General features: G+C 34.3%; 1 protein-coding gene across 1 annotated transcript; it reads left to right on the top strand.

Annotated features, from left to right (window-relative positions):
- The first annotated feature begins 1601 nt into the window (after positions 1–1601).
- On the top strand, positions 1602–22384 carry LOC108551554 (facilitated trehalose transporter Tret1). The gene is made up of 5 exons (XM_017905768.1): positions 1602–2053; positions 16493–16713; positions 18877–19290; positions 19800–20365; positions 21800–22384. The coding sequence occupies exons 1-5, from the start codon at positions 2022–2024 to the stop codon at positions 22118–22120; spliced, it is 1554 nt and encodes a 517-aa protein (XP_017761257.1). The 5' UTR covers positions 1602–2021; the 3' UTR covers positions 22121–22384.
- The last annotated feature ends 1900 nt before the right edge of the window (positions 22385–24284 follow it).

Raw genomic sequence — 24284 nt, forward strand, 5'->3', positions numbered from 1 at the left:
GTGGCAATAAACAGCAGGTGTTAGAATAAGTGATACATTAAAAGCTATTGTAATTAGCATGCAGTCCCTTCTATGTTCAACATTATTTGTTAAGCTAAGGAAATTGTTTTCTTTTTTATATCCAAAATGAATTATAGATTACACAAAGATAAATTGTTGTTTTGAGAGGTACATATGGTTTCTTCATAAACAAATGATTAAGAAATATTCTTAGAACAGTTCAATAAATTGTAGATGTCAAAGAGGATTCCCTTAACAGACTTTCAAAAACAATTTTGACACATATGATATGTAACCCAATATATGCTGCCCACAGTTTAATGTAATGTTAAGATATAATAATTTTTCTAGATTACTTCAGTAAATTCCAAAATATCATAAAAGATCCATATGACCTATTCTAATCTATGTAACTATTCAATGTATTATTACATGTCAGTGATTTTTAAAACTATTTCAGTGATCCAGTAATACCATGAGGGATCTAAAGAGCAATACCAGTTTGGGATATCTATAATACCAGACTGTATTCATATTCCAAACCACTTGAATGAATTTCAAAAGCATGATGAGACTTTTTCTCTAATAAACTTTTAAAGATAAGGTAATAACACCTCATATTCATACCTCTAATCACTACTGGAGCCTTATAAACAGTTTATACTGATATTTCACCCCACCCCAAATATGTCTAGATACACACCACTCCTAATGTCACTTCCTCCCATCACCAGCATTCAGCTACCAGAGTATTCTGATCAATTTGCAAAGAGGATTAGCAACAGTACTCTCCCCGGTTGCGACTAAACTAAGACTATCCACCAGTCTAGGTGTAATAGCCTATATTTGCAGAATAGAGGGGGACAGGTCACATGTACCCATTCGTGAAAGCAGTTGTGTAAATGTGTTTGGTGGAGGAGGAATCGGAAGGAACACTTAAGTTGTTCGCTTTCGTTGGTCGTTTAGTGTGTCTGACAACAGTCCAGCGCAGGACTAGCTTCTCTCTCCTCGGCTTCCAAACGGAAGTCAACGTGTAAACACACGGTCAATCATCGTTCTCCAGTTCTTGCAAATCAGAGGAGGCCAGCTAAGCAGCAACTGATCGGCTCCGTCGCGGAAAATCCAAAAAGATGAAAGAAACAAGAAGCTAGTCTAGCCTCGTGCACCTGTTCTGGCAAGAAGCAGTGCTGTTGCCAATTTCTCTATTGTTTCACGCGATTGACAAGGTCAATGATCTGGAACTGAGCAAGGTACCACAAATGTGTTTTCTAATCGAAGTTTTTGAAGATCAGAATTTTAATTATGGATGAAGAATGGCACCGATGAGCCGTTCATTCGGGTCTTGGACCAACAGCTGACCGGTGAATGCGTAATTTGTTGCTTGACCGGTTTGGGTCGTTTGCCACGTGTTGGTGAAATTTGGCAAAGAAGAAAGTGTAAACTGATACAGGCAAACGAGAGAGAAGAAAGTACCGAAGAAATCGAATGTAATGTGAAGTAAATAGATTGGAAGATTGCAAAACTTCGAATTGGAAAGAAATTTTTGAAAGAAGAAAATTGTCAAAGAGAAACTCGAGGGAGAAGTTGCGAAGGAAATTTTGTAAAATATTTTCTTTTATGAAGAGACTCTTTGTGATTAAAAATTCGAAGAATTCTTCATGAAGAGGCGGAACCGATTAAAAATATAAGTGGAAGATGAATAAAAAGCTGGACAAGAATGATTAAATAATTATCGTTGTTTCTCCTAATTATTACACATTTGTGAAATTATTTTGATACTTATCTTCGGCTTCTTTCTTTTTAAATTACCAACTTCGATTAATTTTGATCAAGGAAAAACTGATTTTTGTCACCAACGGTTCATCATTGAGATTGGTCAAGTTTGGCAAATATTTTATTTGAACAGTCAACAAATTTTATACCGAAGAAGTTGTACTTGTGAAAACATACGAGGAACGCACGTGTAATAAAAATTTGAAAACAATCCGAGAACAGTGAAATTAATAACACATTGACATAAAATGGCGCAGGAAACAAATAATGATACAACCAGGTTTGTAATATCTTTTTGCTACTTTTACCGGCCTTTTATGTATGTAATCTATTACGGAAATAGTGAAGTAATTACTATTTAGCAAGTTTATCATGAGAGAACAATTATTTGTATTTCCTTAACATATTTCACTTTATGAATTATTTTTCACCTTTTATTTTCAATCAAAATTTGAGAAAAATATTATCGACGATGTTTATTGTCTTTGTGATTCAATGAAATGTTTGCTGGGGGCTTTATCAGACACACTATGATAGAGTTTAAAGTACGAGTAATCGAAGTATTTTGAACTTGATTTCAATAAATATTAAAATTAATTTTTCTAATATGGTTGAGGAAATATTGTTTATGTCATCAAAAAATATTTTTTGAAATATTGTTAAGAAAATTGCGTTATAGAAAAATATATATTTCTTGATATTCGTTTTAAAATTGTTTCCTCAAAATGCTCTTCGAAATTTCACAACTTTTCAGTGATACCAATTTTATTTTATTGTCGGGTTTTTAGTGCTTAGTTAATTTTTTAATTGGTGTTTGATTTCCACATAATTGGCGAGAAATCATTGCGTGACACAATGGTCTTATCGCAAAGTAAATTTTAGTGAACAAGTAACATATATTTAGGCATGCTTTATCATTTATCTGAAATCACCTTGTTTATTGGGCTTTTTATTGCAAAGGAAACTATATTCCTTGGAAATTGTTTTATTCCATTTATCATTATTACCATGATTATGTTATAGTAATACAGGATGTTAAAAAAATAGAATTTATGAATGTGAAAACTTATAAGGATGTAGGAGTTTTAATTACATTAGATATATTTCGCAAAAAATTTAATTTTTGGAACTGAGAAACAAATTTTTGTACAATTTTTTGATATCTGCTATTTATTTATATCAGCACAAAACTTGATTTAAAGTTTCATTTTTGTTATTTAGAAATAACTTATTTTTGGTTCCTTAAGCTCATCATTTTATACTAATTGCACTACGAATGGAAAATTATATTTTTTTCTTTACAGATCTTAGTCTTCTTTTTCTTTGCTGATCTAATCATTTTAATTATTCGAAGCCTTATTATAAAACAATATAGTTTGCCCTTCTAGCTATTGTTCTTCAATGGACTAATAATACTCTCAACATTCTTACAAAATGTTGCATAATCGAATAATATTTCATATTTCCTTTCAATCGTTGGTATTGATACCTTACGAAATATTCTTAGCTTACAATTGCTCAGAGGTTGTCTGTAATTAATGTAATAAATTTCGATATTGAACAAAATTGGAATATTTTAACTATTGTACGTTTAAAAAATTTCGATATCGATATTTTCATAATTTCACAAATTGAAGTGTTCGAAATTTTAGACATTCGTGTATCGAAAATTTTAAAAGATCGACGTTCAAATTGTCAAAATCAATTTTTCATTTTTGGACAACGAAAAATTAAAATTTTCAAAATTTCAAAAATTTAAATATCCGAAATTTTAGACATTTGTGTATCGAAAATTTTAAAAGATCGACGTTTAAATTGTCAAAATCAAATTTTCACTTTTGGGTAACGAAAAATTAAAATATTTACAATTTCACAAATTGAAGTGTCCAAAATTTTCGACATTCGTGTATCGAAAATTTTAAAAGATCGACGATCAAATTGTCAAAATAAAATTTTCAATTTTGGATAACTCTTTTCGTGATTGATATATTGGTTTTAGTTCATGCTTGTGACGTCTTTACTAACAATGCTTGCTATATTATTATCCAATTTTCTACTAAACTATTTTTAAATTTTCTATCGCAGTAAAAAACTTTAGATAATAGTCATTCAGCATTTCGAAACATTTAAACACTTCGAAGAAAAAAATAATTAACTGCATATTATATTCGAGTACATTTTGAGATCTAATTGGAATTTCAAATCAACGAATAATTAGCACATCTTCTATGATATACTCAATATAGTAGCTGAGTTTGCAGGAAAACAAAATTTTTCTCTTATTGTTTATTTGCTTATTACCTTGAACTAAATCGTATATATTATTTCTATTTGTGCACTTAATTGTAGCCTTAACTGTAACGTCAATTTTTATGTTAGGATACTAGTCCGTACATAGGAAGGTTGGTAATTAAATCAGCAACTAATGACACCAACTGACATCTTAAGCTAAAGGCCCATTTACAAGGAACACTGATCAATTGGTGCTAAAGTTGCAAAGATTTTTCTACACGGTTTTTTTCTTATTATTTATTTATTTATTTATTTATTTTGTTATGTTTTTAGTATCTTTTATTTTTATTTTTTATTATCTACTAAAATGAAATAATAAGTAGAAATTTATATCAAATATAAAATGCTAAGCATCGATCAAGTTCTTAAGAAATTAAAAAACTCTTTTGATTGATTACTCTGATTGTAAATAGCTCATATGTTACAAAAGATAAGAAAATGCGAGTTAAAAATCTGATGTCTCTGATCTGATCCGATGGATCTGATGGATCAACAATGGGGAAAGAAAGAAAGGAGAAAAGTAAAGAAACGAGAATGAAGAAACAGTCTGTTGACAATAAATTATTTTCATAACGTGATTTTTCATTTTGCATTGTAACGAATAAAATTAAATTATAATTGTCAATTATAACTTTGTCTATCAGAGGGAATAAAAAGGTGATTGAGGCAATAATAATTTTGCAATTAATTGCTTCCTTCATATCTTGATGAGCGAGACAGCATATAATGTATAGTTAATTTTAATTATTGTCTATCACTAATTATTACAATTTATTTAATCAATCTTATTAATAATGTAAATTTATTATTCGTAATTTGATTTTATATATTTACTTATTATAATCTATTTTCGTATTATAAAGAAAATATATTTATTATTATATTTAATATAGTATACATTTATTATTATATATAATGAATATATATTCCTTTATTATATATATATTTTATTAAATATATATTTTTATGTAGCAAGGAATATTCATTTTCAACTAACTGTTTTTTCATTCTCTCGCCAACAGAATTTCCTTTCATTTCACGTATGTTCAAGGTGAATCAAGATAGGGAATTTTTTTTATTTTTTATACATCACTAACATCCTAATTTACATATTTTTGAGCTATGTAAAAAAATCTCTACGACTTTGGCATCAGTTAAATGTTCTATTAGGACAATGCAATACTCTTTGAATTTTAATTGTAATAAGAAAAATAATGGCTGAGGTTTAAATGGTTTATTTAAGTACACAAAAATTTCATATAGTAATTTCCACCGTAACAAATTAGGAAAAGGAAAGAACAAAAATTGTTCAAAATTTTATTTTAATTTCTTCCACAAAATATATTTTATTCGCCATTAAATTTTATTTGTATAATATTATTACAATTTCTATATTAATCTAATAATATATTGCTATATACAACTAATTACAATACAAATGCATTCATGGACAATACAAATACATACAAATACAAAGGCATTCTACAATTATTTTTCTTTCGAAAGAAAATTTTTTATTTTGAACTTCTCACTGGCAAAATGCGTTGTAATTATTATTCCACGGAGTTGGAAAAATTTCAAAGTTAACAATATAATTAGTTAACAATATAGTTAACGTTAATGTTAACATTAATTATATTTAACATTCGCACTTTGAAATTCTTAATGTTAAATATCACGTTAATGTTAGGTATAGGGATTTAATAATATCGTTAGAAAATTTTTATACGTTCCTGGCCAGGATTTCCAGGTTTCTATATGTTTGCATTTCGAATTCCTGTATTCCACTAGTAATAATTACTATTATTTTACCAGTGGTCGCTCTTAAGAGCTTGTTGTACAATGCTCTGCCAGAAAGAACAAAACTTTGCACATAACTCGTTGCGTTTACTCAAGTCGAAGGTTTCTCAGATAAAGATCGCATTGACGGAAATTGTACTACTGAATTCCCCATTCTTTTTATTGGCACATCCGTGCTATAAGACCAAGTATCGAGTAAATTGGATTGGGAGAAACACGTTACACATGAAAAATAACTACTCACTCTTTTTGGTCGATATAGAACGTATTTAGATTAGTTTTGGATTGGATATGTATCTCTATACAGCATTTCTATAATTTCTGTGGCAATTTTAAAGAACGAGTAAGCAATTGGAAAAAGATATTTGAGATCTGTTTGGTAACTATAAGGAATGTTGCTAGTCGAATGTGTTAAAATAAACTTAACAGGTTGTTAGAGTCCTTTATTCAGAACTTGTAGTGCAGTGTTTGCTGTGTGTTTCACAATAGCAGGAAAAACAGCTGAGATTATCGCACTTAAACACTTCACAAATAGCTAAAAGCGATATTCTGCAATGTAATCCTCGTTCTTCCAATATCATAAATCACTATTACGAAATTGCACGATTGACGCTTCTTTGCGCATAAATACATAAAGTACTGTGTTACTATTCCTACACTATTATATTACTATTATAAATGATTACTGTTATATTTTACTTATACTTCACGTATATTATATTTAATATAATATATTAATTATATATCAATTATAGTAAAAATATACTATACTATATTATATTTATATTATATTATATTTATATTATACTATACTATATAATATGCTATATTTTTACTTATATTTTATTTGTATTATATATATAATCAAATATAATAGTAGATAAGGAAATAGTGAATAACAATGATAAATATTAAATAGAAAACGATATTATAGTAACATAATAGCAAAGTACATATATAGTTCATCAGGTTATAATCTATTTATTATAATCTATTTATTGTAATCATTACTATTAGTAGTAAATGTATAATTGCAAGTTTGCAAGTTGTTCCAAAAATTATTACTGGTTATTTATTAATCTTTAATAAATCTCAGAGGTTCAATAATTCAAATTGCCCAATATATTCTGCTATATATATAATATAGTATGATATAAGTAAATAGTAAATAACAATGCTAAATATTAAATAGAAAATAATTTGACAGTAATATAATAGCAATGTACATATATAATTCATCAGGTCATAATCAATTCATTATCTAATTACTAGTGGTTAACTGCACAATTGTGACTTTGAAAATTATTGCAGAAATTATTACTCGTGAATCTTTAATAAATCTCAGTGTACCCATAGTTCAAATTACCTATTAATTTCTCATTTATGATATTTCAATTTTCATTCAGAATTTCTTTAAAAGTTGTTTGTAATAAACTTTTGCCATGATGCATCGTAAACGTACTGAAGGTGAGAAACGAAATGTTAAACCAGCTGACCCATAAATCACCGCAGAAGTTACATATTTTTTTTTTTAATTTCCCTAGAATTATGTACTCCTCGTTCCAGCTCGTGGTTGTTATGCAAGAGAATTCGTCAGTGCAGGTTATTCGTAAAGGCCGATCAACGTTATCCCAAGTGCACGAGACTTGGATCATTACTAACCCTTTGCACTCGAGAGGCGACCTTCAGTCACCGTAATATAACATTTCGAAGATCGATATTAATTAATATATCAAATTTAAAATAATGTAACGGTGCGCGAGGTATCGAAATCGAATAATTTTACTCCTTAATTATTACACAATTTCTTATTTACTGTCGAGAAAAATATAAATAAAATACAAATTTACAGCAGAAAATCTTTGAACTTCTACTCTTCTTTAGCAAAAACATTTTTGGTAAATCTTTACAAAGAATTAAATTTTTGGTGAATTTTTAACAGGGGGTTAAATTTTCAAAATGCCTAGAACGGGTGCGAAAGAGGAAAACGAATAATTCTTAATTATTAATTATTATACGATTTCTTATTTACTGGCGAGCAAAAAATATAAATAAAATATAAATTTATAGCAGAAAATTTTTGGACTCCAACTCTTCTTTAACCAAAAAATTTTTGGTAAATTTTTAACAAAGGAATACATTTCCAAAATGCCTAGAACCGGTACGAAAGAGGAAAACGAAAATAGGACGTGATTGAATCGCAAAGCTATTATTCAAATCGTAATCGACCGTGGCGAAATCTGGTTTGAAGAAGCAAAAACGACAGGAGATTTCTGCTGGCCCGTCCTTGGTCTCGTAATTGCGTGATCGCTTCCTCTTTAGCGTCGTGAAGACTCGGATAAGAAAAATTGTGAGTTACGGGTACAACTTAATCGACGCCGCTAAAGATACCGATTCCCATCATTCTGAGCATGAAGGAAAAACAAAGAGGAAAGATTACCTGTTAATTTTCTGCGAAACGAAGCGAGCATTGCTTCGCGAAGAAATGGCGGGGAAACGAAGTGTGTCGAGCACGTGCAAAGGATCAACGAAATTCCTCGTACGCTGCATCGAATGCCGGATCTATGAGCCGATTTTTTCCTAGCTTATCGGAGATCTGTTCGCGCTTATCGGCGCGTTGAGCTCTCGCAAATAGTGATTTAGCGAGAAAGTTGGACCGTGAAGCCACGAGATAAGTGACAACGACCGCTGCGACTGCAATTATGGCGTTCGTTGCTGGACGATTGCGTTCAGAAGCTTGAATTCTACGTGAAACTCGACGTCCGGCACGAGCCATGTTGCAGCGAAAAATTCTGGTAGTGGTCGAGGTGGTCGTGTCTTGAATGTCGGATCAGAGAGGATCGATGAGAATCTGAAATTTTTGACAGAGTCAATGTCAATGATATAATAGTAGATTAAAATGTTCGAATAATAAGTTCACATGGTAAATGATAATTATAATACCTTTAGTAGTGTTTCGTTTTACGAGCAATCGTTACAGTAATGATTTATATACTTGTTAGTAATTAATGAATAAAGGATGATAATTTAATAGTAACAGCAATAATAATAATTATTATTATAATGATAGTATAATGATCACAATAAATTAAATATTATTATTATTAAAATGTAATATTAACAACAACAACAACAACAGCATAGTGGCCATAATAAATGAAATGTTATTGTTATTATTAAAATTTAATAGTAACAACAGTAATAACAACAAGGTCAACAACAACAGCAACAATAGTAGAATATTAATCATGGTATATGCAGTATTATTATTATTATTGTTGTTATTAAAATTTAATAACAACAGCAATAATAATAGCAATAATAGTAGTATAATAATGATGATAAATGCAATATTATTGTTATTATTGTTGAAATTTAATAGTAACAATAGCAATAGTAATAATAGTAATAGGATGATGATTATGATAAATGCAATATTATTATTATTATTATTATTATTATTATTATTGTTGTTAAAATTTAATAATAACACTTATACTAAGAAAAAATGAAAGGATAGTTGATCATGCGTGCTGCTTTCACTCTATTTAGCCTGCGCAGGTCCCGCCATGTACAATGTGTCTAACGAACCGGTTCAACCTAAATATTTTCGTCATTTTGAGCAACATGCAAAAGTGTTACTTATAAAAATCGCATTTTAGAAAGGAAAATCTGTCGGAATATTTTTATACCCTGAATACGTTTCATTATCGAAATCTAACCTAAAGAATTGCAAGATCCATTTCTTAAAAAGAATCAGGATGACCTCTATATCTCCTCTATGCCTCCATCCACAAAATTACCATTTATTTCATATTATGTATTTTGTTAAATATTACTATTTTCGTACGCAACATTGTTCTATACCGTTTAAAATAACGAAATTATTTTGGCGAGACACTATATGTACACCTATACTATATCTAATATACTATATTCCAGTATATTCCTGAAAGAGTTAATATCTTCTTCTCTTCATGAATTAAGTATCGTTGGCATAAGTCATTATTTTTTCACCACGTGTGACCTTGAAACAGGCCTAAGGACTATGGCTCCAAATGGGGCCCACGGTCCCAAATTACCAATCAGTGTCGCAATTTGGTACTCTAATTTACAATCTTCTTCCATCTTAATTTATTTATCTCCATACTATACATCCGGGATTTTTCTTGACGATGACTCATTTTGATTGAACCTAGCCACCATGAAGGTCACTCCAATATGGCGGCGCTTAAAAGTACCAATTATAGTAATTTTAAACGATCGGAGAAGATTATCGAAAATTGCGTTTCGACGGAATTAAAAATTTCGAAATTTTTTCTCTTCTTTCCATTGGTTGTCGATGATGCTTGACTTATTCTTGACGATTAATCGCAGGCTCGTTTAAATCGTAGATTGTGCGAGGGTTTACAAGCACGGCGTCGTGAGACATAATCACGATGGACGTAATGCTTCAGAGTAATATCTATAGTACATTCGACGTACAGAGCGATTCTAAATACGATGATTAATTTTTAAACAAAATTCCAAGCTCGGTTTTTATCACTTTGACTCTGTAAACTAGATTATATCTATAGAAAAAACACTGATATATAAGAGAGATTACTATTTAGTATTTTTTTTTTTCTGTATTTGTACTTAGGTATCGTTAATTCCATGAAGATACGACATTTTGAAAGTCACGATAGTAATAAATCAGGCCTTGTTTCCACTTTCTTCTATAAAATGGCGGTTCGCATTCATAGAAAACTTGTGCCATTTGTTTTCAATTTATTGCAATTTATTATTTTAACAATATCATGAAATTTGTTAAAGAAAATCAGTTTCACTATAATATTATTTTCTAATAAATAATAATATTAATTTTAAGTTAATCAATATTTTTGGATTTCTTTTTTCATATATATAAGTATGTGATTTATATAAATCATGCAGAGCCATTTTAGAGTCCATTTTCAGATAACAAAAATTCCTGAATGACTTTTAGATAGTATCTCACGTTAACATTTTATTTGACAATTACGAATTTAAATTGAAAATGTAGAAACTTGGAAAATGAATAAGAAATAAGTATCTTATATATTTACATCAAAGTCAACTAATTTTTATAGAAGTACGAATTACGTCCATTTTAAATACCAAAAGTTTCTGAATGACTTTTAGATAGTATCTCACGTTAACATTTTATTTGACAATTATGAATTTAAATTGAAAATGAAGAAAGTGGGAAAATGAATAAGAAATGACAAGCATTTTATATATTTACGTCGAATTCAAGTAATTTCTATCGAAATACGAATCACAAATGCAATTGTTTAGCAATGATTTTTAGTTCTTGAAATAGTATATCACTTCTTAAAACTTCATATCGCTATTACAGTTCTCGGTGTCTCGCATAATCCACGACTATCTTTAGTATGATTTATTGTATCTTTGATAATCATTTCTGATGTAATATCATTATTAAATTTATCGTCTTTTTAACATCTACGATGAAGAAAAAGTTGTTGTGGTATCGGCATTGGTGTTCGGATCTGGGGCTCCAATGGCGTAATCGTAAATTTTGCTCAGGATGATTATAGTGTTATTTGGGTCGAAGCTCTCGTTCTTAATCCGCGATAAATAACGCATGCACTCTCAGTGTCATAGGAATGTTAATAACCGAGTGACATAGTGAAAGCACGATGTCGTTTATACAGGTCTGTTCAAAACACACGGCCAATTCTTTTTGTTTACATCTACATAACCTTTGAAGCCAAGGCACACGGATAAAGTGTGAGAAAACTGGAACACTAGCGCCACTGTGACGATATCTAATTATTATTCTCCTTTACTATAATTTTCTTACGAGAAATAAAATATGGTAGGAAAATAATACTTATATAAAATAAAATATAATAATCTATTAGTACCAAACATCTAGAGACCTATTCAATAAACGTGGCTAAGTTGATAGTCCTCCATATTGGATTACAATCTTCCTTTTAACGTAAGATAAATAATATTTGGTATAATACATGTAACAATGAATACACATACACTGATTCAAAACGTCAAGTAATTTCGAGTGATATAAAAATGATTTCTCGTTCGATTTCATATATTTCTGCGGAAAGTTAATATACGGAAATAGGAACATAACCTAAAAATTTCAACTCAACTTTATGTTGCAACTATAACCTCTGACGAAAATTATTTAGCATCATTTGCTAAAGACATTCCAGGGTGTTGGATAGTAGAGTAAAAATTCGTTTCGTTTCTTCGTTATTAACTCGTGTTTATGATTATTGAGAATGATTATGCGTCATACGATAAAAACGTTAAACCTCCATAAAATTCAAAATCGCGTAAAAATATTAGATGCTCGATAAAATTTCTTAATCTCGTCGATGTACACAAAGCAACAAGAATTGCGTAATAGACTCGCGATGATTTATTTTCTCTAATCCCTTGATACACGGTTCTTTGACTTAATTCGCGGCATTATCTTTGCACGTGCTGCCTTTCCTTTTACGTGCAGCCACTTGGAATCTTAGATAGTTCCCAGTGGCGAAGCAACTATTGCATTTAACTCAGGAATTTAACTTGGTATTCTATTGAGTTTGGTCCACATATTTGAGGTTAAGGAAAACAGGTACAATGGATTGCAACGTTTTTGAAAAAGAAGAAAAGCAATTGAATAATTGATATTAAGCATATTGGATGTATTTGAGAGGATGGAAAGCGTAAAATTAGGTATAGTTAGGTTATGAAGGAGGTATAGCTGTAAACCGGTTTAGAAATTCGATTTTCTTTTCTTTACATTTTCTCAAAGTGTATGCTTTCGAAAATGTCCGTGTGAAAGGATTTGTTCAAATTCGTAAAATTAGCGAAGTTATAGATGTTTAAAGTGCGACGTATAGGTATTGTACAACGGGTAAGGAAAACTTCAAACGCGTTTTTCTCGAAACCGTATTTTTTGAACTTGCTGATGGGATATCTCGCGTTTTAGTTAACCGATTGACTCGAAATTTGGAGGAGATATTTATTAGATATACCTTTATCGTATGAAGTAGTAATTTCAAAATCCGACTTTTTTTTCTATTTTTGTTTACTATCCAAAGGATGAAAAACGCGAGAAAATCGATATTTAAATTTCAAAATGCTATCATTTCTTTAATTTTCGAAATTTCGCTATTTTGGTAGTTTATATTATACTCATGTTCATACTAATTAAGATGCTTTTTAGTTTTTTCGTTTCCAATAACCAGATGGTTCGGAATCATGACAACCATTCGAGCCCCTTTTTTAAAAACACGATTTATCTAAGGCTACAGAATTTCCACAATTTTTATTAATTCCGTAAAAAAAAAATGTTATAAATATTCTCTAAGTATTAATAAACCTTAGTGCGAAAACTGCATCCCAATATATATCATGGTTTCTTCAGAAAAAATTCCGAAAGTCGATTTTTATAGGCCGAATTAAAACTATATTTAATTCTTAATTACTGAATTATATTATAAAAATCGGTATAAAAATTCTGTAATTTTTTTCAGTTTTGAATTTATATTTCGAGAAATACGAATATACCAGATGTTGCATAAACCCAAGAATTGAAGTGTCATCGAGTTATCATGGAATAAAAAAATTTGTCTAAAATCAAAATTGTATTGAATCACGAATTTTTAAGTAATCACGATTATTTTAATAAAATGACAGTGATTGAGATTTGGAATACGTTTCTAATTTAAAATTCTGTTTAAATAAAAAGGTCTAAATTTTTATATTGACATTCTTCCTTTAATATTATTTTTTTAAATATTCTGAATTCCAGCACCTTTTGTATCCGCAACTACTGATTTTATTTAATTATGGAAGAATAATTATCGGTGATAATAAGAGTATAACGAAAATGGCATAGGCTCGCAAATTTTATATTGTTCATTGGTTATCACCATTCCAGTTATCAATATTATAACCTCGATTGCAAATCTGCTTATTTTTGAAATTGGATCGAAATTAATTGTCATTATCTTCACACATTCGAAGTTTTCCAACGACGAAATCAGATTTCAGATAACCAAGGTACTTGAAAATTTCCAATAGAGAATTTAATTCATCCGGTTTTCGAAGTTGCTCTTTCGAAACTAATTAGAGCAGCAAGATCGCTATTAAAACAGTAAAAGGAAGGAAATTAGTGCAATTTGGCTTGTGAACTCGATTGCATTACCTGAGCAAACCGGTCTGCGAGGAACGGTCTTTAACATTACGTAAAAGTGGGGGACATGAACCTTCGCTTATGTAATCACAACAGTTCAAAGCTACAGTCCCTTTTACGCTGAATGCAACTATGTCAATGACAAAGAACGTACAAAGGAGATTGAAAAATAAATGATGAACCTCTTGCATCACCATCATCATTCAAACCATATACGGATCTTATTTTTCTAAAAATAATGACAAATTTCAAAACCATTCTTCACTAGAATATCTCTAAAATTGAAATAAAATATTACCAAACTCCAATGAAAATTTGCAAATTAAAGAAATGTAGAAAATAGGATAAGCTATATACATTCATTAGAAGAGAATTTTCTATTATAATTCATGGACAATTATTATTTTAGATATTTACTAAAATATCTCTAAAATTGAAATAAAATATTACCAAACTCCAATAAAAATTTGCAAATTAAGGAAATCTAGAAAGTAAATTTTCTAAGCTATAATATATATTATAATTCATTGACAATTATTATTTTAGATATTTTATCAAAATTTTATTTCTCAATTTCATTGACTATTTCAGTGCCTATATATCTATATATTTTTATATTTTATTTTATTTAAAATTTAATGTTAAAATATATATTATATTTTATATCTTTACGTTTACCCATATTTTAGTACCACATTTGCAAGTCAAATAATTTATCGTGTATTTGAATATTCAATTCTTGACAGTACAAACAGTGAAAGTGGGGCCAACAAAATGTCCTCTCTACCGTGAAATACGAACGAAAATTTATTTTTCGAAAACGATCTGCTACAGAATTAATATATACATTTCTTAAGTCGCGAAATCATTTCTGCATATGCAAAATTAGTGCATATGCGAAATTAGTGTCAGAAATGCATCTGCACATCGATGACCTGTTGCTGTAGAAACAATTTCACTTTTCGGCTACCATTTCGGGGTCATTGTCACCTCGTTAAACGAGTTACAAGCTTTCTCGTTAGCAGCAGAACAACGGATGTTCACAAAATTTCCAGACTTCGTGACACAAGGTCACTTCACGCTAACAGTAAAAGACAATGAGTTTCACGTCATGAGATGTGTGTGAACCGATTACGAGTTTCCATCATTCGCGATGTATTAACGCGCTTAAAAGAGTTAAAACGAGTCATGAGATGTGTGTGAACCGATTACGAGTTTCCATCATTCGCGATGTATTAACGCGCTTAAAAATGCATCGAAGAATTTATAGGTTAGGATGTTTCGAGATACGAGTTCGAAATCTCGCGTTCGAAATCTCGCTGGCTGAAGGAACGCCAGAGGCTGAAACTTAATTGGGCGATTGAATAACCATGGCGCGGCCATTATTAACCCAGTTCCATCGGGAAAAAACCATGCCCAATGGGATTGGGTCTGTGGTTTGTTGTCGATCAACGATCGCTTAGCCCAAGACAATAGTAGATCGATCTAATTGCATGTAGCTCACAGGGACGAATTCTCTTATGGCTGAAGAAAATTTGCGAATTTCTATTTCTGTTTGTGCAAAATTTTTGGCTCGTCATAATATTAGTCGAAGATAAAGAGGTAACTGAAATTAGGATTAACTCAATGAGGTCTCTGATGGTTGAAGAGAATTCGCGAATTGCTATTGTTGCTTGTGCAAAATTTTTAGCTCGTCACAATATTAGTCAAAGATAAAGAAGCAGTTGAAATTGGGATTAATTCAACGAGGTTTCTTATGGCTGAAGGGAATTCGCGAATTTCTTCCTTCATTTATGCGAATATTTTAGCATACAACGATATTAGTTGAAAATTTCGATACAGTTGAAATCAGGATTAATAATTAAATGAATTCTCTTGTGGCTGAAAAGAATTCGTGAATTTCTTTATTTATGCGAATTTTTGGCTCACTACGATATTAGTAAAAAATATCGATACAGTTGAAATCAAGATTAATTATCCAATGAACTCTGTTATAGCTGAAGAGAAATCGCGAATTTCTTCCTCTATTTGTGCAAATTTGTTTTGGAACTTATCAAATACACAGACCCCTAAGATCCGATAAGAATCTGCGCGGAACAGAAAAATATTTCCGAATTGCTTTTATCTAATCAGGCAGACCCAGTTCGATCAATCTCTGTTAGGTATGTTACCACTGGTATGCCCCAAACATTATATCGTGCCGCTGTTTCCAAGACCTATAAACAAACGATGTTAATAGCAGCCGCGACGTGGGCGTTAAGTCACTCGGAAGCCACGCTAGATGGGGCCATTTTATACTTTCAATCGCCGCCATCTTCGTTGCCTGCTTCGCGCACACCGAGATGCATTTCGACTTCATCATTTTCCAACGTTTGAAACACTTTCTAATACCTGTTCACTGACCATTAGCTTTCCGATTTGCTTCAGGAGCGAGGAGAAAACGTCACCGGCTGACCTGAATGGCACAACCGAAAGTTTCCCAACGTCGAAGCTGCGCCAGGCGTTTCCGCAGTTCTGCGCCGTCAGTGCGAAGAACCTTCTGATGATCACGTTTGGCTCCACGATGGGATTCTCCACGATCCTGATCCCCGAGCTCCAGAAGACGAATCCCGAGATCCAAGTCACCACGGAGGAATTGACGTGGATCAGTGAGCTCATGATCCTTATCCTGCTTCTTCGCAGACCAAGCTAGAAGGATTATAGCCTGACCCTTCGCTAACTTTCCAATAGACTTCTTCAGGTGTCTAATGATACGCTGGTTTTCATCGTGTCATTATGTCATTGTTGAGCTTGAAATTATTCGCAGACCAAGCTAGAGGGATTATAGCCTGACCCTTCGCTAACTTTCCAGTAGACTCCTTCAGGTGTCTAATGATACGCTGGTTTTCATCGTGTCATTATGTCATTGTTGAGCTTGAAATTTTCGTGTCTGAAACCTGTCATGTATTTTGGATCGTATTGCGAGAGATCGACTAAAATAATATCACGATACTTAACAGAAGAAAAATAAGCTTTACTAATAGGAGAAGATTAACGTAATACAATAGCAACTATGCAATTGTCTAACAACTTTCTTGCAAATGGCTTCTAACAAGAAGACTGCAAGGCCTTTGGGTCACAGATATAGCCCAAATTTTGCAGGATGGTAGGTTTAGTTCCCCTGATGGTCAAGGTATATGACTTTTATTGGGATTATGGGTTCTAAGAGTAAAATAACTACGATATATATGATATTCCTATGATATATTCCTTGAACTAAATAAAATTATAAATTCTTTGCATACGCCATATGTTTTTTCTTCATTTCTATATCATTTTGAAATATTTCTATCTTTGTACAAAAATACCTTCCTTGTGAAATAAAATTTATTTTAAAACTTTTATTTCACAAGGAAGGTATTTTTGTATAAAGATAGAAATATTTCAAAATGATAAAGAAACGAACAAAAAAGAAAAAAATTGCGTATACAAAGAATTTATAATTTTATTTAGTTCAAGGAAATTATACATTGGAAATAATTTGAGAAATTATATTTAATAGTTTTACATGATATAATAGTATTTAACCTTACACACTGTCTTCTTTCATACTCAAGTTTTCTTCCTCAATCACTCAATCAGTCATTTCAAGGCCAGGTATTTCAAAGGCTCAGGATGCAGTCGTAAACTTTCGTTCGTTTCTCGCACTGAACTCTGTCATGAATATCCCTTGCACGCGATCATTTTCGTCCTATGTCTCAAACATTATCAAGGTGTTGTCAAACATTCTTGAAAGACCACACTCCTTCCAATTATACATAATCGGCCTTCGAAAGATCCAGAGCCGTTCGATGGCCAGTCACAAATCGCGCAGGGATACGCGTCACGGATCACGGTTCTAGAAAGATCAGAACCATCGAGAGCGTTCCGCAACACGTGCCCCTGGGCAAAGACAAAAGACGTATGAGCGCTCAGATATAGAAAGTGAGTTCCTGATCGCCAGGGTAATCAATCCTCCTGAAGTCTACTCGATCAGGAATAGAGTTTCCATGTAACCTTGCTATGGAAACCGTGCTGTGTATCAGATGTAACTCACATACCACTGAAAAGGATAAAACGATGAGCTCTGAACCTGCTATTGCACTGTCAATGCCTAACCTTCTAAAGCATTTGCAGACTTGCATAGCACAGGCTGCATGGGTTTATTCGGGTCCATATACCTAACCTAACCTAACCTATCCACAAAGCAATTCGATTAGGCAAGCATGTCAAAAGTATACCCGGATATCAATGTATCCTGGAAAACTGGTGAAGTGTTGGGGTATAGTTATTATTAGGCTTACGTGTCTCGAATTATGATAACCACTGTGCAGTAATGAGTTGGCTACCGGAAGGAATGCTGGTCAGACTAGTTGTGTTATGATCTCTCTTCACTGCCTCTGAATTGATCATAGAGATAGGCTATACGTGTTTTTATTATTGGCGTAGACGACAATGTCGAGGAATCGGATCGTATATCACTGCATGACAGAGCAAGTGTACAGAGTTGTAGAACGAGTGGGATAGACCAACAGCCAGCGATGCGGAACTCGAAACCATCAGTGTAGGCGTAAATTCAGGGTATTAACCACTAACGTAATACGAAAACCGTGACGACGTGACTTGTTCTAGAATGTCAAACACGATGTCAAGAACCTAAAAGCTTGCACTTAGGGAACATCAAAGTGCTATCGCGTTACTAGTCAACATTGTTCCAGTAGTCAACACTGCATCTTGGTACAATGTGTAAATCTGGAGATCCCTCATGAGACACCTATTCTGTACGAATCTAGGTAGCCTGAACCTGATTCTGGTCCCAATCGGTTGCTTCACGAGTGGACCGGTGTCACAGTTCCTAGGACGCAAGAGGTCCATGATGTTGACTACCATTCCGTTCATAGCAGCCTGGATTATTTTCCATTATGCTACCACAACCGGGATGCTGTTCGTAGCGTTGGCTATGACAGGTCTAACTGGAGGCCTGCTGGAGGCACCTGTGATGACCTACGTGGCGGAAGTGACGCAGCCACATCTACGAGGAATGCTGTCCGCCACTTCGAGCATGTCTATTATCCTAGGGACCTTCACGCAAATGCTCGGTGGCAAGCTGGCCAACTGGAGGACAGTGACCCTAATCAACATGGCCTATCCTCTTATCTGCTTCGTTGCTCTATGCGTGGTACCTGAGAGTCCCTATTGGCTAGCCGGTACATCTTTTATATTACTATTCTTTGACCATTAGACGTTATGCCACGAATGGTATCATTTTCTAATTTCAAATAAGAGTGTTATAGTAACAATAGGGATATATAGTGTTCCAAAATTCACGCAGGAATTAAGTTTGACAGAAATTCCAGGTTTTTAATTAAAAGTTGTGCATTGTTCTTTCATGTAACTCCTTTTAATAACCCTGAACTGTCAACTGTCATGCTGTCTCTTTTTATTCGTTGGCAACACTTCCGCACAAATGGCGCGAAATTCAATTCAGATTTTTCTTACTTTGCTTTTCCATTGAAATATGAAACTCATTTCGAGTCTCTCAAGTTGGACTGGCAAGATTTGACACTGGTTGCTGTCCAACTTCTTGTCAACTGCAAATCCACGTAGAATTTTCAATGACCCAATAATTATATCACGTTGTACGTTAGTTAGAGCTCTGAAATTAGATCGAGTGGAATATATTTCTCTTTAAAATTAGGATAACATGATCTTTCAGCGAAAGGACGTCAGAGGGAAGCGGAGCAGTCTCTCTGCTGGCTCCGCGGATGGGTGGCTCCTAGCCAGGTGAGGTCGGAGTTCCAGAGCATCTGCAAGGACGTGCACAAGCCTGCGGATCACAAAGAGAAAGTCTGGAAATCCTTCAGCAAGAGGACCTTTTATGCACCCTTCCTCCTAGTCACTTTCGCTTTCTTCATCAGTGCGTTCGGTGGTACCTTCAGTCTCCAGACTTTCGCTGTGATGATCTTCGAGAGGCTGAAGGCTCCTATAGACAAATACACGGCTGCAGTGCTCCTTGGTCTAGCCGAACTGCTAGGCACGGTGACCTGCGTGTTCGCTATTCACTTCACAGGCAAACGACTATTGAATTTCATCTCCATTGGCGGTACTGGTCTCAGTTTCGGGCTAGCTGCTGTCTACGGATACCTGGAAAGCAATCACATGCTGAACACCGAGGACCTTGCCTGGTTGCCAACCACTCTCATGATTGGAGCCGCGTTCCTGTCTCACGCCGGGATCCGGTTGCTCCCTTGGATCCTAGCTGGAGAGCTCTTTCCCGTGAACGTAAGTCTCATGCCTTTGCAGAGGAGAATGTTGAAAAAGGGCCATTTTTGGCATCGCCTGGGAATGAAAAATTCTTGCAGGACTTTTAAGAGCATTTTCAAAGAAACTAGTAATTCCTTTATCTTTATGGCGACCATAGTTCTCATCCTTGTCAATATGAAGGATCTTCTGACATCATTGCTTGCAAGTCCTCGGTAAAATCTTGAAGGCTTCCTACATATGCAATTTTGCGACATTTCATAGTGTTTCTATCTAAGATAGGGCGTGCTAGGTAGCCTTACTGTGACGAGTCCACTAGCAGGCCCCGGGACGAAACGCATCCCTTCCTTTTCCTTTCGTTCCTTTCAGCACTACCGCAACACAGAGGATGTCTGCCTGCCGCACTAGTAACCCACTTCAGCAAACATAGGGAGGAGGGCCCCCACATCTTTTTCTTTCCTGGAGAATGCTCTTAAAGGCTCCAAAGGAACTTTTCGCTTCTAGACGATGCCAAAAATGGCTTTCTTTTATTATTCTCCTTTGCTGGTGATAGATACAGATACTTTTGTTAATACGTTGACTGCCATGGCGGTCACCAGTGACCGGTACTTGTCTCCTCAGTGGGGCCATGGTGGTCCCCAATGAGTGGGCACATATTTTGGAGGGTTGATTGTTCTGGCAATCTTTAGTGAGCATTTTAGCGAGCTTTTTGTACGTGAGCGCCCAATCAACTTTTGTTTTCCCAAGGGGAGTGGGGGGAGGGGAATACGTTTCAAGGAACCTTCTAGATGGTTCTGATCTTTCTAGAACACGCACTCCCGAGTCTTGACATGTGTATGCTCGATCGTCCTTTTGCATTGCTAGGGGCACACGTCACTGAACATTCTCGATAACTATAATCTTTTTGTAGCCATGTTTCCCCTTTTTATTACCTCTTTATTATTATTATTATTATTAATATGTATTAATCATACCCGCACGCAATTTGTGATAGGCTATCTAACGTCACGGTGTTTCGAGGTCCCTGAAATACTAATTCTTTAAATTTATATTTATTTTACTTTAACGATCTTTCGAAAATTCGAACAACTTAAATAAATAGGAAATCTTGAATACAAAGCATTAATAATGTACACCATCTTTTTCTTTTTCTTATTTTGCCATATTGTTTGATAATTCGTCATTATATCCTGAGAATAATGAAAATTGTATCGTGGCCCCCTGAGTGTACTCAGTATAAGAAATAATGGCAGTCAAAGTGTTAATGTATTGTACCAAGGAACACATAATACAAGCCACATAATCGAAGTCACCGATGTATTCTGAATATTATCGACGTATGGCGATTAGGATCGCTGACATGCATCGAATGTGTTAACCTAGGCCTCGAAGACTAATTAACACCTTTAAAGGTATCCGAATTCGATCTTCTATGGATGTCTTTGTTTCACCTAGGTACGAAGCAACGCGACAGGAATAGTCGGCTCAATGGGCTACATCTTCTCCTTCATCGTGAACAAGGTGTTCCTGTATATGGTGAACAGTATGACACTGCCTGGAACGTTCTTCTTCTACTGCCTGCTCAACCTCGCTGGCGGAGTCCTGCTCTACTTTGTTCTCCCAGAAACGGAAGGTAGATCCCTGAAGGAGATCGAAGAGCACTACGCTGGCGTGCAGAGCTTGAAGACCAGGCCGAAGAAAGAGGAAATGGCGTTCAAGGAAAAGTGGGCTGCCACGAACCCAGCTGTGATCTACGACGACGAGAGCAAGCTCTAACCTCGAGGGAACGAAAGTGAAAATTAATATTCCTGCGAACGACCCGATTTATCCTCTTGGTTATCTCACAATCACGCAGTGTATCATGTCAGAAGTTCTTTGTTCAGCATGCGAGAGTCTAGGTCTAGTTCTGCGAACTGTGAAGCTTGCTGAGGTAGAAAAAGGATTCTCCATTAGTTTCACGAATGACAGGACCGATCATGGATGCTTACTGTAACTGAAACCTCGTTTACTCGCACTTTTGACAGCCTACTATAAGATTCTTCACGAGAATGTGTTCATTGTTAACTCCTAACGAGATGTACAATTTATTGGTGATAAAATACAATTTATTTTAAGAATACTTGTGTAGAGGGTCCCCTCCCTCATGATTATTTAAGTCGGTTAGTCGCAGGTATCCTTATTGTGGCAGTGGCGCTAGCAGAGACGGTAGGAGAAGGAATTAATTGCATTTCGTCCTGGGCCTGCTAGTGGACTCCATCATGGACTCGGTAAAGGCTAACCCCCTAAAAAGCTGGCCCTATCTTAGACAGGGGAGGAGAAGACACTTACAAGGGAACTCCCTAGACGTTAGTGGACATCGCTTTTGCAACAGTAACCTGCTAGTGGACTCATCATGGACTCGGTAAAGGCTAACCCCCTAAAAAGCTGGCCCTATCTTAGACGGGGGAGGAGAAGACACTTACAAGGGAACTCCCTAGACGTTAGTGGACATCGCTTTTGCAACAGTAGTAGATATAAGTTATAGTAGATACTGTGTAAGAGTATGAAAGAGTATGCGAGGGAACTCTAGTGGAGTCGTTGGGGCCTAACGACGACATTCAAGAATTCCTAGCAGGCCCTGTCTTAGACCGGGTCGGGAATTTATATGTATATAACTGCCTTAAGTCGGGAGGTTATATGTATAGGAATTGGAGGTTTTCCGAGGACTTGCGAGAAAGTCCTCGAAGTCGGAATCCATCTAGCGGCGAGGGTGAGAATGATGGTCGTTACATAGTTCTATCTCGATACGAGTAGCTTTATATGAGCTAATTATTTTTAAAAATTGTTAATAACTATAGAAAGGAAAATTGAGAGACCATTTTGACCGAGTTGAGGATACTATCAAAAATTTGGAGATTGTAAATATATAGGAAACCGAGGGTTTTTACCAAGAACTTGCGAGAAAGGCCTCGAAGTTGGAATCCATCTAGCGGCGAAGGTGTGAATGATGGTCGCTACGCTTAATAACGTAATAACTTCACGATTTCAAATTTTTAAGGACGTAAAATAGACTCGAGATCTAGGAACAGTTTCGAATTGCATGTATTCACACGAACATAGGACAATTTACACGGTTTTATCGTGAAGATCGGCTGTCACAGACATGTCAGGCTCGTGAGGCCTCATGAGACTCTTGTTGCACGTTTTCAACTGGAACTTTTTTCGCGGTTGCTTGTTAACTGGCTTGAAGAACTGGTCGACGATGTCCAGAAAGTTTTCGTGCTGTAGAATATTGACGATGTTGACAATTTTCTCGGGAATATCTGGCACTTTCAGCTTCCGCGTCTTCAGTCTGCGAACGTCCTTGCTTTTCCCTTTCCTCGCAGACCCGTCCAGGCTGTGACATTTTCTCAAGCTGTAATTGCAGATTTTCAAAGGAATTTATTCCACAGTGTTCGCGAAGTATTGCAATCTAGATTTAGAGATTTGCCTGAGATCGACTTCTTCGATTTTCCGCCCAGATTGCGATCGTCTCACGATATGTCCCTCGCAGCTGACTTCCGGCTCCAATACTAGCGTCTCTTTCACGTAAGTGTCATTCGGATTCTCGGAGCTATAAGGCATATTTAGAACTTCGATTTTGAAACTGGAAACGTGATCATTATAAGTAAAATATTCTTTCGAATTTACACGAGCTATCGAGACAAAATGAAAGCCAAATCGATAAATCCTGTGTCAAATAAACAAACCCGGTTGCTATGTTGCCAATTTCACGAAAATAACCCGATGAAACGATAATTTAAGGGACCAATCAACGGGAATTTTATTTCTTTCGATATAGCTATTACTCGTTTAAAAAACATTGTCCTAATGGTATTTTCTCAATCACTGAAAGGGGTATATTCTTGTAATTCGGTTGAAAAAAAATCCATTGACTTCAAATTTGGAGGAGAACTTCATA

This window comes from Eufriesea mexicana, unplaced genomic scaffold (genome assembly GCF_001483705.2).
Source record: "Eufriesea mexicana isolate 0111107269 unplaced genomic scaffold, ASM148370v2 scaffold4545, whole genome shotgun sequence".
Lineage (NCBI taxonomy): Eukaryota > Metazoa > Arthropoda > Insecta > Hymenoptera > Apidae > Eufriesea > Eufriesea mexicana.